A 17,884-nucleotide genomic window follows, 5' to 3' on the forward strand; every position below is an offset into this window, starting at 1 on the left:
AGCCCCGCCCCGGCGGCGACCGTTAGCGCGGCGGCGGCCTCAGCGCCCGGTCGCGCCCGCGCAGCCGCGCCGTTCATTGGGCCGCGCTCCGCGGCCGCGAGCGCCGCGCGCCGCCGATTGGCGGCCTCCGCAGCCCGCCCGGCGGCTCCCCCAATGCGGGCAGGCCGCGCGCAGGATTGGCTGCGCGCGCCAAGGCCCGCCCTCCGCTCGCCGCGCGCGGCAGGCGGGTCCCGCCGAGCGAAGAGCGCCCGCGCGGCCCCTCTGGAGGGCGGCGGTGGCGGCGGCGGCCGGGCCGCGGGGCTCTGCGCTGCGGGCGGGCCGCGGGCGCCGGAGGTAGGTGCGGGGCGCGAGGGGCGCCCCGCGGCCGGGCGGGTGGGCGGCGCTGTGGCCTGCGTGAGGCGCGCCCTTCCGCTCCCGGGCCGAGGCCGCGGGGCCGGCGGGCGGCGGGGCGGGCGGCGGGGCGGGCCCGGCCACGCCGAGTCCCCGTCCGCCTTTGTGAGGCGCCGAGGGCGCGGGCGCGGGGCCCGCCGCGGTCGGGGCCGGGGCCGGGGGCCGCCGCGCCGCTCGCTTTCCGCGCGGGCCGGCCCCGGGGTGTGAGGAGACCCCCCCCGCCCTCGTCCGGTGGGCCCAGAGCCGTAAAGGGCTTTCGGGCGGGCAAGGTCCCGACCGCGGCGGTGCCGGCCCGGGACCCTGCCGGGCGCGAGAGCCTGGGAAACGTGAGAAGCCGCCCGTCTTTTCCACCACACGCTCGCGGACCCAGGGTCACGTAGACGATCGGGATGTGGCTTTGTCGTAACAATGACCCGGGGGTAGAAACCAGTGGAAGGGGACCACCTGTTGACAGTGGCCCCCGCCAGGTGCCCTCCGATGGACCTGGGTTGCTCGGGGCAGGAGCTTGACTGGCTTGCTTGCTGCATGTACCGCGGTTCCCCGGCGCCCAGCCGTCCTGCCTAGGGCCGGGGACTGCCAGGCCCCGAATGCTAGGCGGGTGTCCGGTGTCCTGGCCGCAGACTGGACTCCAGTCCTGGGCGGCGGGTAGAGTGGGCCAGAAACCCTGCCGCAGGTGGTCACCCACCGGAGCGGGGGAGAGGCCAGTCAGCAGTGGCGCCTGTGAATGTGGGACGCGAGGCGGGCGGAAGATGACAGAAGGGCGGGGTGAGGTCATTCTGCCGCTGGGTTGGGCGGGAGGCTGCAGCCACAGCACTGGACCGTTGGAGACAGCGCCTCCACGCCAGCCCAGCAAGTGGACCCAAGCGAAGGGCGCTGTCGGAGTGTCTTGGTTTTCCGCTGTGCCGGGACCCTGGGCTGCCTGCTGCAAGTCTGCTGCTGGCTCACCGTCCACTTGGCGAGCCGGGTCTGCATCCGTGTGTGCCGTCAGCTGGAGCAGTAGCGATGGCAGGAGGGCCAGCCTCCGAGCCTGCTGTGGCCCCAGCCACCGTGTGGGGCATGTCTCCGGGCTTTTATGACCTGACTGTGACCTCAGGGTAGGGAAGTGAGTCTTGGCTTCTCATAGGATCGGCACTCCCTTCCTTGGCGATCTCGTCCAGTCCCTGATTTTAACTCCGTCTCTCCTGACACCTGCATGTCCGTCTCCAGCCCCGGCCTCCCTTCTGACAGCTGCACGCTTCCGGCTGCCTCTTCCACACCTCCACGTGTTACTTTGGTGCCAAGTAGCCGTGTCTAAACCTAGGCTATGATCTTCACCCGCCCGAACACTCCCCACGCTGCCTTCACCACCTCTGCGCGCGACACCTCTGTCCCTGAGTGTGGAGTCTCCTCGGCCTCCATGCACTCCTCAGGGCAGTTTCTCACCACCTCCACCTTGACATGCTGGTCCAGGCTGCCTGGTGAGCCTCTTTGTTTGTTTCTTTGCTCTCACCCTCGTGCCTCCTATTATCTACTCACTTAGGGATTTTCAGGACACAGAGCTGTTCTTTTCAACCGTAAGTCTAATACCAAGGCAGTACAGACTGGAGCTACCTTTCCTGGGTGGTAAAGCGCTCCACCACCTTCTCGCTGTGTGACCTTGACCAAGTTGCTTGCCGTCTCTGTCCCTAACCTTTTTCTCACGGTGCTGTGTGAGCACTGGTGTGACAGTGCGTGAGGTGCTTAGAGCAGGGCCTGCCCGAGGGCTGGGGCGACCGCTGACCTTGGGCCGTGTGACCTCGCCGCTCGGACCCTCCCGTCCAGGGGCCTGTCTCCGCTTGCCTTCAGTGCCCTGGCCTCTTCCCGCGGGCACACTGCTGCCATCCGCCACCCCGTGCTCCCACCCCGGGGCCTTTGCTCTTCTCGGTGTTGCCTGGAATATCCCCTCCTCCACCTTCAGGGGGTGTTGGCTGTGAGGCCTGTGCTGCCCACCCTTTCCTCAGCTCCTTGCTTTGCTTTCTCTTGAGCGCGTCTCAGTTTTTCTTAGTGGTTACTTGTCCGTCTCTCTGCTAATGTGTGAGCTCTGGGGCTGGGGATTGTGTCTGCCTCCGGTCCTCGGCATCTGCAGTGTTCTGTGTGCGCCCCGTGGAAGGCGTTGACGGGTGCAGATAGCAAACAGGGAAGGTCAGGAGCGTGCTCGGGACAGCCTGCAGCGGAGCCCTCAGCGCACTGCCGCCCCCGGGGCCCGGCGGCTCCCCAAGCTCCGAGGACCCCTCGCTGCGGCTCCCAGTCTGCACTCTGGGCACCTCTTCAAGGCCTCCCTTCAGGTTCATCGTTACCATCTTGGCTCTGTGCTTCTGCACTGAGCTTCTCAGGCTCCGAGCGTGGCCGGAGGTGTCCCCGTCTCTGCACGTCTCTTCGTTTTAGCCTTTGTGGCCTCCAGGATCGCGCGTGGGCTCTTGCTGGGGCCTCTGCAAACCTGCCTGGCGCCCAGGGCTTTGGTCCTGGTCGTGTCTGTGTCCTGTAGTGCTGGGCGTGCCGGCCTGCCTGTCTGAAATGAGCTTTCTTGGAGCCAGGAGACTGGCCTCGCCCCGCTCGGCGGTCCTCGTGCGTGTCCGGTGCCGCCTCAGTGGCCTCCCGGCTCCGCGTCCGTCCCCACCCGTGTGCCCTGTTTCCTTGGTCCTTAGCACTTTTGGCAGACGTGCCTGCGGGGGAGGTCTTGTGTTCGGAAACATGAGGACACCTTGGGACCCGGGAAGTAGAAGACAGGTCAGTGGCTGCTGCCCTCTCGCTCATGCTGACACCCCGTCAGAGTAGGTGGTCAGTGAACAGTCGTCGGTGGGTCGGTCGCCCCGGACAAGCCTCTGTCTTTTGTGTCCTGTTCCCCCACTGCAGCCTCTCAAACATGTGGTGTCTGCTGTTTCCTGTCTGTCTGCAGCCCGCAAGCCGCCCCGCGGGGTGTGGGCACGCATGTGTGTCTGCATCCACGTGCATGGCATGCTCGTGCGTGTGTCTGCACGGTGTGGGGTGCGTGTGTGCACGTGTGTGCGTGTGTGCACGTGTTCTGCTGTGCTGGGACCTCCCTGCCGCGGCCCTGTGTTTGGGCGTCCCGCCTCGCCTTCTCAGCCTGGTGTCTTCCCTCTGGCGTGGACTCCCCAGGGCTGCGTCCCCAGCCCTTGTCTTGGTCTGCCCTCGCTCTCTGGGTGGCCTCCCCTGTGGATTGGGTGACCGCCTGGCCGATGTGTCCTGGTGGCCTTGGCCCTGTTGGCCGGGCCTGCCCAGAGGCTCCGAGCACCCTCCTCTGTGGGCCCTGCCTGTGTCCCCTGGGGAGAGGCCCTGTGGGTCTTCGGGGCTACCTCGTCCCGCTCTCCGCCTCCACCGCTCGGCAGTGTGGTCAGTTCTGTGTCCGCTCTTCTCGTGGGTGTGGGCCTCCCTTCTGCGTAGGGACTGAACTGTGGCCTGAGGGTCCCTTCACCCTGGGCCTCCCTGCTGCCCCAGCATGGAGCCAGGCTCCAAGCGGCTGCCAGGACCCCCGTGCCTGGGCTCAGCTGGCCCCCGTGGCCCCTCCCTGCCCGCCTGGCCGGGCTTCGTCCCCGTGGCTCCCAGCGCTCCTCCTGGGAGCAGAGCCATGCCCAGCCCGCTGCATCACTGCCCCTGCCCCCGTGCCCTGGGGTCCCTGGGGGCGGAGCCCCGGGCGCGCCTCTGAGGCCGTAGTGCCGCAGAGCTGAGTGGAGGGCCGCCTGCTTGCCCTCTGACTGACCGGCCCGAGCAGGTGAGTGGACCCCCGTCACTGGTGCTAGATGGAAGCCACACGCCCCCGTGTGCTGTGGGAGGTTGGCCGCGTGAGCCGAGCCAGGGGAGCGCCGCGGTGCAGCGTAGTGGAGGAGTTTCGGTTTTTTTAATCCTTTTTGACCCTAAGTATAATATGGTTTTTGTGTTTCTGAAGTTGGAAATACAGTGGACAGCTAGCAAAATACTTGACTCTGGACTTAAGTTATCATTCAGGCTCTGAAGAAGGGAGTCAGGCTTGCCTGTTCTGGAGCGTGGAAGGCGCCCTCCTCGGGCGGCGGCACTGGACTCTGGGTGCCGGGGGGCGGGGGCCTCGGCCGCTGTGTGACGGCACCTTTGCGTCTCTTGCAGGTGGAGGAGGACGGGTGCCCCTCGGCTCGAGGACAGACGCGCGCGGCCGCCGGTCACTAAGCTGAGTGCATTGTGATTTCCAATAATTGAGGCAGTGGTTCTGAAAGCTGTCTACATTAATGAAAAGAGCAATGTGGCCAGCTGGGCTAAGCCGCCAGCGCGCGCAGCGCGGGCAGACGCACCCGGGTCTCGGCGGACTTGTGCATGCTAGCTGTCTAGAGTTATGTCAGGTTCTTAAAAGCGCTGGTCTTTTAAAGTAGTCCTAACCACTGTACCATGGAGACATGTGGGAGCCCCTCTCCTCTCCCGCGCGAGCCCGCAGGAGGAGTGGCGACGGAGGACCGAGCGCGCCCCCTCCGCGCGCTGCCCCGTGGACAGTCTCCACCACCTCCCCTGCAAACGTCCAGTGATGCAGACCTAATGGACGTTGGCTCTGGTGGTGATGGACAGGCCGAGCCCCCTGCCGAGGACCCGCTCACCTTCTGCGGAGCTTCTCTTCTCTCCAAAGGATCCTCCTCTAAGGCCCGCCTCCTCGTAGACCCGAACTGTAGTGGCCACAGCCCGCGCACAGCGCGGCACGCACCTGCGGTCCGGAAGTTCTCCCCTGACCTTAAGTTGCTTAAGGATGTAAAGATTAGCGTGAGCTTTACGGAGAGCTGCAGGAGTGAGGACAGGAAGGTGCTGTACACGGGAGCGGAGCGCGACGTGCGGGCAGAGTGTGGCCTGGCCCTCAGCCCTGTCAGTGGGGACGTGCATGCTGGCCCCTTTGGCGGGAGTGTGGGGAACGGGGTAGGCGCAGGGGGTGAGAGCGCGGGTAAGAGGGACGAGGAGCATGAGCTGGATCAGGAAAGGAGAGTGGAGTACGCAGTGCTCGATGAGTTAGAAGACTTTACTGACAATGTGGAGCTAGATGAAGAAGGCGCAGGCGGGTTCACGGCTAAAGCGATCGTGCAGAGAGACAGAGTGGACGAAGAGGCCTTGAATTTCTCCTACGAGGTATGTCGGCGTCCCCTCCTTTGGAGCACTCTTAGCAAAACCCAGAGAGAGGCGTTTGGGAGCTGCAGCATCTCTGGGAAGCCCGCGCTGCAACGTAGCCGAGGAAAAAACCCGCAGGAGGCGGGAAGGTCTACGCGGAGAGAGAGCCGTTAGGCATCCCGGGGTCCCAGCTCTGCTAACACAGTTTGGGTGACAGGTCTGCCTTGTGCCCTTGTCTCAGCCGACTTGGAAGGATCTGCTGGTCACGAGCGTGTGCTTCGGCTGGCCGTGTCACCCTCTTTGCTTTTCAGGTGCTAGCGCACCCGGAGGCGCACCTAGGCCCCTGAGACCGCCTCCTCTCTGCGTTGCCGCTGGCGCCTGCCCACGGGCGGGAGTGCGGTGCCAGGGGCCGCGGGCTCTGAACGGCGTGTCTTGCAGGACGATTTTGACAACGATGTCGACGCTCTTCTGGAAGAGGGCCTCTGTGCTCCCAAGAAGAGGCGCACGGAGGAGAGATACGGAGACAGCGACCACCCGTCGGACGGGGAGACGAGCGTGCAGCCGATGATGACCAAGATTAAGACCGTTCTCAAGAGTGAGTCGGGCCGGGAAGCAGCAAGGCGCCTGGGAGAGCGCTCAGGCTGCCGGGAGGCGGTCTGGGCGGCTGTGTGCGTCTGCAGGCAGGAGGGTCCCGTCGGGGCCGGCAGCTTGAAGCGTGAGGACACAGCCTGTGTACTGCCAGGGTGCGGGGAGAGGGCGCCGGGGCGTGGAGGCCATGGACGGGGCGGTGCTGAGCGTAGGGGCTGCTCGCGGCCCCCGTCTGAGTTCAGGGCTCTGTGCCGAGTGCTGGGGAAACCACTGGAAGCAGGCAGGACTCATTCCACAGTCTGCTGTGAAAGCACGACCCGTGGCCCCGTGTGGACAGAGATGGAGGGGTCACGGGTATACCGGGAAGAGCGGTTGGGGTGCTCAGAGCCGCCCCGTGCGGCCACCTGCTGACACGGGGCCCTCTCGGGCCCCCTTTTTCTGTCTTGGCCTGGGGGTGCCTCTTGGTGTCGGGTGGGCGGCAGGAAGGGGCTGGAGGGACTCGGGCACGCAGGTGATGCCTTCTGCTGAGCACCACGCAGGTGGCCAGCATGACAGGAACCGCGGCGTGGCCGGCGCGCCGTTTCCCGGCCGCAGAGCGGGCCCGTCGGCAGGGCCGGGCGCGTGTCTGCCGCCTGCGCGCTGGTCTGCTCGCGGTGACAACACGCCTCCTCCCCCTTGGTTACCCGGGGCTGGTTGCAGGCAGCTCCTGGCCCAGCCTGTGGGGCAGGGGTGCCCGAGGGGGCCTGTGCGTGCCCAGCCTTGCCTGCCGTCCCAGGGCCGTCCTGACGCTGGCGGTCGCTTGGCGTCAGCTGCGTGCGGGTGTCAGGCCTGGCACGAGGGAGTCGTTCCGTTTCCACAAGAGCTGGTGGGGTTGTTTTCATCTCGTCCGTGTGTTTTTTTAGATTCCACGTGGCATTTCACTTTTGTTTCTGAGCTTTTCACTTGCTCCCAATACTGGTAAGAAAAGCAAGCTGTCCTTGAGCCTTGGTCCTGTGCATCTCCCAGCAGCAGGCCTGTCCGTGGCAGCTCGGGACAGTGCAGGCTTGCCACCGGGTCACAGGGAGCAGTGACCCACAGTCTGCGGTTCCTAGCGGAGCCTACCCAGCCCCTGTGGCTGTACCCGCGGGAGGCGGGCAGAGAGGCAGCGTCAGGGCGGCAGAGCTGCAGCGAGGCCGTGTGTCTTGCGGAGCGCTGCTCAGGGCTCTGTGGTGTGTCCGGGGACTAGAGCAGGTGAGGAGGGTCTTGGCGCCCTTGGGTCCCAGAGGCTCGGGCCCAGCACTCAGAGGAGTGGGCTTGCAGGCGGGGCTGGGCTCTCCTGGTGGGGGTGGGCCATCCCCACCCTGCTCAGAGCTTTCCTGTAAGGCGGGCTCCAGCGTGCTGCTGTTTCCGCCCGGGGGCAGACTGTGACTGTCCTGATGGCGCCCGCGCGGCCGTGACCGTAACTGTTCTTGCCCCGCGCAGGCCGCGGCCGCCCGCCGACGGAGCCGCTGCCCGACGGCTGGATCATGACGTTCCACAACTCCGGAGTGCCCGTGTACCTGCACCGGGAGTCACGGGTGGTCACCTGGTCCAGGCCCTACTTCCTGGGCACGGGGAGCATCCGGGTAGGGGCCGAGTCCGTCCCGCATGTGGTCTCGCAGGCTGCAGAGGGAGGTGGTTGCCAGGCAGGCTGGTGGGGGTGTCAGAGGCCTGCGCGTCCGGCCTGGTGACCTCTGTGGTCTTCCCACCTGCAGAAACACGGCCCTCCCCTGACCAGCATCCCCTGCCTGCACTACCGGAAGATGAAGGACAGCGAGGAGCGGGAGCGGGGCGCGGGGCTTGCCCCCCCGGAGCCGGAGCTGCCCCCGGATGAGCCCGACCCCCTGGGTGCCGACGCGGGGCCCCCAGACGAGAAGGACCCCCTGGGGGCCGAGGCGGCGCCCGGGGCCCTGGGGCAGGTGAAGGCCAAGGTGGAGGTGTGCAAGGACGAGTCGGTCGGTAAGCTTCGCGTGAACTTGGCCCCTAAGGAGGAGGGCCCCGTCTGCGCCTGCCCGCCCCTGCGCCCGGGAGACCCGCCTGCTGGCCGGCGCCACTGTCCAGACGGCCTTTGCTCACGACTGTGGGGCCTCTTGGCGCGGGGTGTGTGCCTGTTGGTCCTGGGTCCCCCTGCTGGGGTGGGCGCAGCCACTGCCTCAGCCCCGCGGGCGCCCTTGGTCCTGGGTAACCTCTCCCTGGCCCGCCCGCATCTGTTCTGTGGGGGCGGCTCTCTTAGCCCCTGCCCAGTCCCTGTTAGAGGGTGGTGCGTGTTCCATCCCTAGCTGTCTGCGTGCTCCTGCCCGTGAGGGGCTGGGGGCTGCTCCCAAGGAGGGGCCGTGTCTGGGGCTGGCGGGGAAACCTCCGGGGAGTGCACTGGTGCTCCGCGGGCACGGGGGTATTCTCGAGACACAGCTAGAGGGCCCCCCGTCTGCCTGATGGTCTCCCCGTGGCGCCATCCTCAGCGTGTGCCCACTGGTCCACACTCCTGTGTGGGGAGCTCTGTGGTTTTGCTCCGTCCCTAAGTGTGCAAGCGTGTGCATGGCGTCCAGGCCTCTGGAGGACACAGCAGGGTGGGGCTGACGGGAGGCCTGGGGGTCCTGGGGGAGAGGCGGGGGCAGGAGGCTGTGCTGGGCTCGATGCCTCCGCTGCGGGCCATTGGCACCTGGTTCCGGATGGGGAGAAGGTCCTGGAGGCTGATGGTGGTGTTTTTTTTAAACATTCCTCTTTCTTAATTTTTTGTTTTTCTGTTCTAAATAAACTAAAAGGATAGCCCAGAAGTTTCTCCCTGGGGGACCTGGCAGAGCTAAGGAGCCTGATTGCTTGGCCCCTCATCCTTGAGGGGAAGCGGGAGGGGCGTTGTGTGGCTGGACCCCGGCCTGCCACCGAGGGAGTGACTCTGGTTGGGGGTCCGTCACTCGGGTGTCTGGTCAATCCGTGCAGACCTTGAGGAGTTTCGGAATTACCTGGAGAAGCGCTTCGACTTTGAGCAAGTGACCGTGAAGAAGTTCAGGACGTGGGCCGAGCGTCGGCAGTTCAATCGAGAAATGAAGCGAAAGCAGGCCGAGTCCGAGAGGCCCATCCTGCCCGCCAACCAGAAGCTCATCACGCTGTCTGTGCAGGACGCGCCCACGAAGAAAGGTGAGCCGGGCCCCGAGCCCGCCCCGCGGCCCCGAGCCCGCCCCGTAGGCGGGGGTCCCAGCTGCTCTGAGACGGGCCCTGTCGCCCCGCGCAGAGTTCGTCATCAACCCCAACGGCAAGTCCGAGGTGTGCATCCTGCACGAGTACATGCAGCGCGTGCTCAAGGTCCGGCCCGTCTACGGCTTCTTCGAGTGCGGTGAGCGCCCCGCACGCCCGCCCGCCGGCCCCCGGCCCCAGCCCCCGTCCCCAGCTCCCGCCCCCCGGCCCCAGCTCCCACCCCGTCCCCAGCTCCCGTCCCCCGTCCCCAGCTCCCACCCCGTCCCCCGTCCCCCGGCCCCAGCCCCCGTCCCCAGCTCCCGTCCCCCGTCCCCAGCTCCCGTCCCGTCCAGGCCTCCCTATCCTGGCCTGCCTTCTCCACCTTGGATGAGACAGGAAACGGAGGGGGTCATCCTTGCCTGCCGTCCCCTCCCCACAGCCCACCAGGCCTCGGGGTGGAGGAGCCGCAGGGCTGCCGGCTCCCTCTGGGCCGCCCTCAGCCTCCTGAGTGAAGGCTGGAAGCTCAGGTCCACCGTGGCCTCCCTTTTTTCTCGGCTTTCCGCGTCTGTGTTCCTGCCCCTCGCGTTCTGTGTGCACCCCGCGCCTGCCCTCCTCTCTCAGACCTCGCTCTCCGTGCCTGGAGGCTCTGCCTCTGGCCTGTCTCCCTCGGTGGCTGCCCAGTGCCCCAGGGACCCCCACCCTGCCTTCCTGCAGCAGCCCTGCCCCACCCTCCGCAGTGAGCAGAGTGTGTGTGTGTGCTGTGAGCGTCCTGGCCACATGTGTTTTAAAGGGGTCGTTCTGATTTAAGAGAATCCGAGCGAGCCTTTCGGGGCCTCGGTGACCATTGACGGTGTGACCTATGGCTCTGGGACGGCGAGCAGCAAGAAGCTGGCCAAGAACAGAGCAGGTAAGGCGCCTGCTGGGGGCACGCGGCCGCCCCGGCTGGAGGCGGGGTGGGCCACTTACCCACTCACTGGGAAGGGCTCACCAAGAGGCAGAATGGGAGAAGCGAACGTAGAGGGCCTTTGTCCGCTCGGTCGGGTGGGCCCGCGCCTCCTGCCCCGGCCCTCCATGCACCCCCCTACCGCCACACACACAGTGCTCTGCGCTGCCTGAGCCTGGGCGCCATCTGTGTAGACCCCGCACAGCGGGCGTGCTCCTCGGGGGTCCTGACATGTGCTTCCCGTGAGGCTTGGGGCTGCCGGTCGAGCACAGCCGGGCAGGCTCTACGGGGGCTCTTGCTGCTGGCTGCACCCCCGCCGGCGCGTCAGCGTGCTTCTGGGAGCCGGCTAGCCCCTCTCGTGGGGAGGCACTGAGCCAGCCTCTGCCGGCGTCATATGATCTCCCCCGTCCAGGAGGCCCCTCCACTTTAGAGAGCCTCCAGAGGGTCTTCTGGCTCCACCCACCAGTGGGCTGTTTGCGGGCTCTCAGGGCAGAAAGCTGTGAGGTGCAGCCGTCCTCGACACCCCCAGCCCACCCCGGTGAGGCCGGCCCCTGCAGGCACGCTTCTATGCCCAGGGCTGTGCCCAGGGCACCCATGCTTGGCCTGCAGAGAGTGCCGCTCCGCCCCTGGGGCCCGCCTCCTGTCTGAGTTTGGCCGCTCACCTGGTGCTCCTCCCCACAGCCCGCGCCACGCTGGAGATCCTCATCCCCGACTTCGTCAAGCAGACATCGGAGGAGAAGCCCAGAGACAGTGAGGAGCTGGAGGTGAGCACGGCCCGCCGCTGGCTTCGGGCGGGCGGGGAGGCCGCCTGTCTCTGTGGGCGGGGGCTGTCTCCTGCTGGGTCTCCGCCCCGTCTTGCTGTGGGTGTGAGAGGCTGCGTTTGCCGTATTGGGAGGAAGTCACTCTGCACTGACAGGCGTGCGGTGGACGAGCCTTTGAGACAGAGGCTGCAAAAGCTGGACTGTTCTTTGTTGAGAACTGCTTAGAACTGTTCGTGAGCTGCTTTGGGTAGATTGCTTCCGTGGGTTTTTGCAGCAAGGGCTGCCCACACTGAAGGATGTGCCCTTTTTTAAAATTAATTATTTGTTTATTTTTAAAGTCTTTATTGAATTTGTTACAACACTGCTTCTGTATTATTTTGGTGTTTTTGGCCGCAAGGCACGTGGGATCTCTGCTCCTGGACCCGGCATCAAACCCTTACCCCCTGCACTGGAAGGCAGAGCTCTTAACCAGTGGACCACCGGGGAGCTCCCTGCCCTTGTTTTTAAACACCAGGCTGTCTCTGTTCCCTCCGTGCCGGGCTTAGTTCCGTCACGCGGGCTCTAGTTCCCTGGCCAGGGACAGAACCCAGGCCCCTCGCGTTGGAAGCATGCTGTCGACCACTGGCCCACCAGGGAGGCCCTGCGCTCTTTTTTTATAACACCTTTATTGAAGTTTACCTTAGATATACCATAGTTTTTCCCTTTTAAGCTACACAACACAGTGGGTTCTGTGTGCTCAGCTTGTGTTCATCACTCCGGAAGGAAGCCCCGGCCCGCCGTCTGAGCCCAGGCTCGACCCGCCCGCTGGCCCTGCGGCACTGGCTGCTTTCTGTGCTGGGCCCGCCACCTCTGACCCCTGCAGTCGGTGGGGCCAGAGCCACGTGCTCTCGCTGCTGAGCTGGGGCTTTATCGGTGGGAGGACGTTCCCCTCCGCTCCTGGTTTGCTGACTGTCTGCAAGTGGGTGTTGGGTTTTGAACTTTCTGCTTCTGTGAGATGATCACATGGTTTTTGTCTTTGGTTTTACTGGTATGGGGTTGTGCTGCTTCGCTTTTGGATATAAAACGAACCTTGCCTTCCTGAGGTGAGTCCCCCTCAGCTGTGCTGCAGCCAGCCTCCTTTGTGTGGACGGGCTTGGCTCGCTGCTGTTCTGTTGAGGATTTCGGCAGCTGTGTTTTTAAGGGGTGCTGGTCTGCATTTTTTTCCTTATGATGTCTTTGGTGTTGGAATCAGGGCAGTGCTTGCCTCATAGAATGAGTGGGAAAGTGTTCCTTCCTGTTTCATCGTGTGGAATAGTTTGCAAAGGATTGGTGCTAATTTTTTTCATGCTTGGTGGAATTCACCAGTGAGACCATCTGGGCCTGGGCTTCCCCTTGCTCTCGAAGTGTTGACTCGTTAGGCGTTTTCCGGTTTTCTGCCGCTGCTCGAGCCGGCTGTGGGATCCTGGGTCTGCAGGAGTTTTCCCAGTTGGCCGGGTCCTCCAGGGGCCTGGCACTCACAGTGCCCTCTTGTAGCCCTGTGTGCTTCAGCGGGGCTGTGCGTCCTCGCTTCCGTGCCTGCGTTTTAGCGGGTTGAGCCTTTGTTTGCTTTCGGCCGTTCTCAGTGTGCGACCCGTGTTGCTGGTCCTCACACACGAGCTGCTGCTTGTCTGGGAGTTCTCGTCCTTCTCTGTTTCAGCTCCAGCCTTATTTTTCCTTTCTGCCAGGCTTGTGTTTGGCTTGCCCTTTCTTCTAGTTTCCTAGGGGTTAGGGTGTCGGCTTGAGGTCTCCTCAGGTGTGGCGCTTACAGCTGTCAGCTTCCCTCTGTGCTGCCTGCGCCCACCCTCCCGCCCCTTCCCTCCGTACTCCCTTACACCCACACTCCTGCTCTGATACAGGTGTGTTGTGGTCTGACCTGCAGCTCGGTGTTGTCCTGGTTTCCCTTGTGATTTGTTTCCTTTGAGCCAGTTGTTATTTTAGGACCGTTTACTTTTCATATGTTTGTGCGTCTCCCCAGTTTCCTTCAGTTGTTGATTTTTTTCTTTTTTTTAAAATATTTCTTTATTTGGCTGACCCAGGTCTTAGTTGCAGCATGTAGGATCTAGTTCCCTGACCAGGAACCGAACCCTGCTCCTCAGCGTTAGGAGCACGGAGTCTAAGCCACTGGACCACCAGGGAGGTCTCCAGTTACTGATTTCTAACCTAATTCTGTTGTGATTCAGAACCACAGCTTTTGTGATTCCAGTCGGTCCTTTACCGTATGTCGAGGCTGTGCTCTGCCTGCCTGAAAGGCTAGGCTTGTGTGCTTGCTGGCGGAGTGAACAGCCCGAGCTGGTGAGGGGCGTGCTCCCCTTCCGGGGGTCTGTCCTGGAGTGAGCGGCCTGAGTCCCCAGTTGCTGCCAAGCTGTCCCTTCACTGCCCTCAGGTTTTCTCCCTGCATCTGGGGCTGTTAGGCGCATGTGTCTTTGTGATCGTGTGATAAAGAGACAGAGACGTTTGCCCTCTGTCCTTGGTCCCTGCACAGAGCTACTGAGGTAGGGAAACTGCCACTTGGCTCTTGCCCCCCCAGTCCCTGAAGCAGCTCCCTTCGAGAAGAGTGAAGGGGTGTTTGGGACTTCCTGGCAGGCCTGTGGTTGGGACTCCATACTTCTGATGCAGGGGAATTGGGATCCTGCGTGCCAGGAGGTGCAACCAGAAAGTACAGACAGGTTAAGTGAAGAGAACCCTTTATTCTGACCCCTTCCCTCCGCCTGAGTTCACGTCGAGGTGGCCCGAGGCAGGGGGCTGGTTGCCGGAAGCACCACTGTGCAGTCGGGGGCAGGACCTGCAGCCCCATCCTCCGCCCCCTGTGCCCGGGGGTGGGTTCTTCCCTCGTGGCCGGCAGTCTGAGCAGCACCCTGACTGTGGGGCTCAGGGTGCCCTGGCTGGCCAACACCCAGAGGTGCTGGGAGCGGGGCACGCTCAGACAGGGTGCTTTTCCGCTCGCTGAGATCAGGGCCACCTCCTGACGCTGTGGGGCAGGGAGCTCCCTCGCTCCTGGAGGAGCAGGTTCCTGGAGTTCCGCATGAAGACGGTGGGGCTGGGCCCCCAGGGGCTGGGCAGTAGAGGGAGGGGCCTCCCTGAGAAGCTCTGACAGAGCGTGTGGTTCTGGGCCACAGCCAGGGGGAGGGGCTGTGCTCCTGAGGGTCCCAGCCGGCTCCTGGCTGGCGAGGCCTCTGTTGCCAGTTTCCTTCTCTGTGAACTGGCTGGGCACCTCTTCGTCACCATGGCTGAGCTTCTGTTCTGTTGTGTCCGATCACTTTCTCTATCCTAAACTCACTTACGATGGTTTTCAAGGTTTCTCCAAAGGTCGTGTGTCTTTAGCTTTCTGGCCCAGTCGTCCGATCAGACTCTGGTTCAGGACAGGCTCTGAGGCCAGCAGGCAGGCGTGTCTCGGGTGGCCCGGCCCGAGGTGTGGTTAGTGTCGCTGAGAGGCTGAGACAAGGGCGGGGGCGGCTGGATGGGCCCTGGGCGTGGCTGGCACTCACGGCCACTTCCCTTTGTAGTATTTCAACCACATCAGTATCGAGGACTCGCGGGTCTACGAGCTGACCAGCAAGGCCGGGCTGCTCTCCCCCTACCAGATCCTCCACGAGTGCCTTAAAAGGTGGGGTGTCCCTTCCTGGGGCCTCCCCAGGGGACCCACGGGGCCTGGGAGAGCCCTTCTGGGCTGGGAGCTGCGGTCTGGGGAGGACGGTGAGGGCCATCTTGGGGCGATGTTGCCTACTGTCTGCTTTGTCCCCCAGAAACCACGGGATGGGAGACACCTCCATCAAGTTTGAAGTGGTTCCTGGTAAAAACCAGAAGAGCGAATACGTCATGGCGTGCGGCAAGCACACAGTGCGAGGCTGGTGTAAGCCCCCCTCCCCGGCCCCCGCACACCTGCTTTCCGTGACCGTGGGGTCCGCTGCCTGGGCTCACCTGGGCCTCAGCCACGTGCTGATGGCTCCCAGGTGTGCCTGCCGCACCGCACGTCACCCTGAGACCCAGCCAGCCTGCACACCGCTGTGGCGGCTAGTGTCCCGGGCTTGAGCTGCTCAGCTGGCTGGGCCGTGGCCCTGCTGCCAGCACGGCCTGCCCAGCCCTGGGTCCCTGGGAGGGGAGCAGGCCCGCTGCTCTTCGCCTCGCCCAGGGCTGGAGGTGGCCTCACACAGAGACTGTGGGACTGTCTAAGCACAGCCCAGCACTGGGTAAGGGAGAAGGTCATGCCCGTGCAGACCAGGCCGTCCCCCACGGACGCCAGTGCTTTGCCAAGTCCGGCCCTGAGCAGGGGGCAGGGTGGGAACAGACCCACCCAGGGTAGAGGCCCTGCGCCCCTCCAGCCTGCTCTGCACCCCAGCCTCTCCTTTCTCTATCTAGAAACATCCGCCGCACAGGACTCCCCCCAGGCCCCAGCCTGCCTTGCAGGACGCATCATCTGTGTGTCTGCAGCTGTGGGCAGGGGCCCTTGAGAGCCGCAGCCTGGGGGGCTTCCTGCCCTCCCTGAGCCCCTGGCGGGTGGGCCTGTGTGGAGTGTGCCCGTCTTGATACGGTGCCCTGTGGACATGGGTGTCTTGATTCTGTGTCCACGTCTCCGCCTAGGCAAGAACAAGCGCGTCGGAAAGCAGTTAGCATCTCAGAAGATCCTGCAGCTGCTGCACCCGCACGTCAGGAACTGGGGGTCCTTGCTGCGCATGTATGGCCGCGAGAGCAGCAAGATGGCCAAGCAGGTAGCGGGGTTGGGGGGGGGCGCGGCAGGCAGGTGGGCGCTGCCCCGGGCACCAGCACCACGCGCCTCACAACAGCCCGTGTGTGTCCTCTGTTTTGGCCAAGATGTTGAGATTTCGCAACTGCTGAATTTTTGTGCATTTAGGGGAAATTGAAGGGAAGTGACATCTGGTTTTTGATTTTTTTCCCCGACTTCAGGAACAGTCCCCAGTGAGTGGTGGGTGTGGAGGGTGAGGACTGTGGAGGACACCCCAGCTGTTCCTGGAGAGTTCCTGGCTCTGGGCTTGGGGGTGTGGGGGTCCCTGAGGCGCTGGGCCTTGTGTGGCTGAGCCGCTGCCTTCCTGTCTGTGTGTGGAGAGCGTCCTGCTGGGCCGGGAGCTGGGGAGAAGCTTGCTTGGGCACGGTGCGTGCCTGGCTGGCGGCTGGCAGCTGTGGGGGCCAGCAGACCCCCTGCGCCCGAGGCGGCGGGAACGGGCAGACGGCAGCTGGGCTGTGGGAGGGGAGGCCCCGGCTGGTGCTGCCAGCAGGCTCTGCTCCCCAGGAGACCTCGGACAAGAGCGTGATCGAGCTCCAGCAGTTTGCTCGCAAGAACAAGCCCAACCTGCACATCCTGAGCAAGCTGCAAGAGGAGATGCGGCGGCTGGCGGAGGAGCGGGTAGGCGGCGGCCCCGGGCCCCGGGGGCTGTGACCTCGACCCTCCTCTGCTGGGCATGCGTGCTGGGCTCACCCCTTCCCCGGGGCCCCGCAGTGCCCGTGGCCCCACCCCTGACCTCAAGCTGCGGTCCCTGTGGCCCCACCTGACCTCAGTGTCCTTCCAGGAGGAGACGCGCAGGAAGCCCAAGATGTCCATCGTGGCATCTGCGCAGCCTGGTGGCGAGCCCCTCTGCACCGTGGACGTGTGAGGGCGGCCGGCCAGGGCTGCCAGCGCGCTGGGGACCTCCCCACGAACCCTGCGGCCCAGGCCTCTGGCCCCCGCCCCCGCCACGTGCCTGACGGCAGGCCACGCAGCTCCCCCGGAGGCCACCTACAGGCCGGGCGGCTGTGTCCTGGCCTCTACCCACCTGCCACACAGGCGGCCACAGACAGCTGGGAGATCGCCGTGAGGCTCTGGTCGTGTGGACGGGCTCTGAAGGTTTTCATGAACTTTCCATGTAACGTGCACTGACTGGAAGTGATAGTTGATGACGTGAAATGCGAAGGCCACGCACCCCTGGCCCCCACAGGCATGTAGGGACCCAGCCAGAAGGCGCAGGCCGGCACCCTCCCCTCCCAGCCTCCTGGGCTTCCCTTCTTTTTTCTGAAAGAGCTACAGTAGGAGGGACTATTTAAAATGAACAGGACTCAGTGTCACAGCTGTTTGTCAGAGGTTGCAGGCAAACCATCACGGTGATCTTTCTTCACCCAGAGAGGCGCTGCCCTGCCTGCTTGCCAGCCTGGCGTCCGTTCTTAGTGCCCTGAACACGCCTTCGTAGATAGAGGCCCCTCACCTTTGCTGGCCTCTGGTAATTTTTTACTAAGTTTTTGCACAGTCCAGTCTGTCAACCCATCAATTTTTAAAGCTTTTATGATATTTTAGCGTTTGGAAAGAAGCTTTTACAGTGAGGGTAGAAGATAGGTGTGGAATCACGTAGCGGATGTGACCAGTTGATGCATTTTAGCTCGTGGACTTAAAAAAGGAACTGAAGATGCTCACGCTGGCGCGGGTGGCCCTCGCCTTTACCTGCGGCCGTGTGGTGTGTCTGGGCGGTCCCGGGGATGGGGCGGGTCTGTCCCAGCCTCAGCCATGGAGCCTTCAGAACGCCCCTCCACGTGACTGAGGTCAGCCCCTCCAGACCTTTGTGAAACGATCCACGGATCAAGTCGCTGTAATTATACGCTTGCTTCTGTCCTGTCCCGTCTGTGGTGGTGAATCCTAACTGGACTGTTCTTGCCCTTAAAGCAGTGCCCTCGCCGTGGTCCAGCCTCCCTCTGTCCCCCTCCCCGGGTGTGCGCACGGCTCTGCTGCAGGGGCAGAGGGCAGGGAGGGCCTGTGGGGGCAGCTGGGTCACGGCCACAGGCGTGAGCCTCGATAGGCAGGAAGCAGAGCTGTCCCAAGGGAACGGCCTGCCTTCTAGTCCTGCGGCTGCGGGTCCTGCACAGGCTGCAGCCTCCCAGAGGGCGGGGGTCTCCAGCTTCCCTCCACCAGGAGGGGCCTCCCCTG

General features: G+C 64.2%; 1 protein-coding gene across 3 annotated transcripts; it reads left to right on the forward strand.

The window, feature by feature from the left end:
- Positions 1-242: 242 nt before the first annotated feature.
- DGCR8 (DGCR8 microprocessor complex subunit) lies at positions 243-17,575 on the forward strand. Of its 3 annotated transcripts, XM_042234907.1 has the most exons (15): positions 243-333; positions 3,054-3,135; positions 4,507-5,502; positions 5,920-6,076; positions 7,531-7,673; positions 7,803-8,046; positions 9,025-9,222; positions 9,317-9,418; positions 10,067-10,165; positions 10,883-10,965; positions 14,484-14,584; positions 14,724-14,830; positions 15,559-15,686; positions 16,226-16,339; positions 16,503-17,575. In XM_042234907.1, exons 3-15 carry the CDS (start codon positions 4,783-4,785, stop codon positions 16,584-16,586), a joined length of 2,280 nt encoding a protein of 759 aa, XP_042090841.1. In that variant the 5' UTR covers positions 243-333; positions 3,054-3,135; positions 4,507-4,782; the 3' UTR covers positions 16,587-17,575. The 3 variants fall into 3 exon arrangements, with proteins under 3 accessions (XP_042090841.1, XP_027812741.1, XP_060256882.1); XM_027956940.2 differs by lacking the exon at positions 3,054-3,135; XM_060400899.1 differs by lacking the exons at positions 243-333; positions 3,054-3,135 and adding an exon at positions 1,151-1,847.
- Positions 17,576-17,884: the final 309 nt, after the last annotated feature.

Source organism: Ovis aries, chromosome 17 (genome assembly GCF_016772045.2).
Source record: "Ovis aries strain OAR_USU_Benz2616 breed Rambouillet chromosome 17, ARS-UI_Ramb_v3.0, whole genome shotgun sequence".
NCBI lineage: Eukaryota > Metazoa > Chordata > Mammalia > Artiodactyla > Bovidae > Ovis > Ovis aries.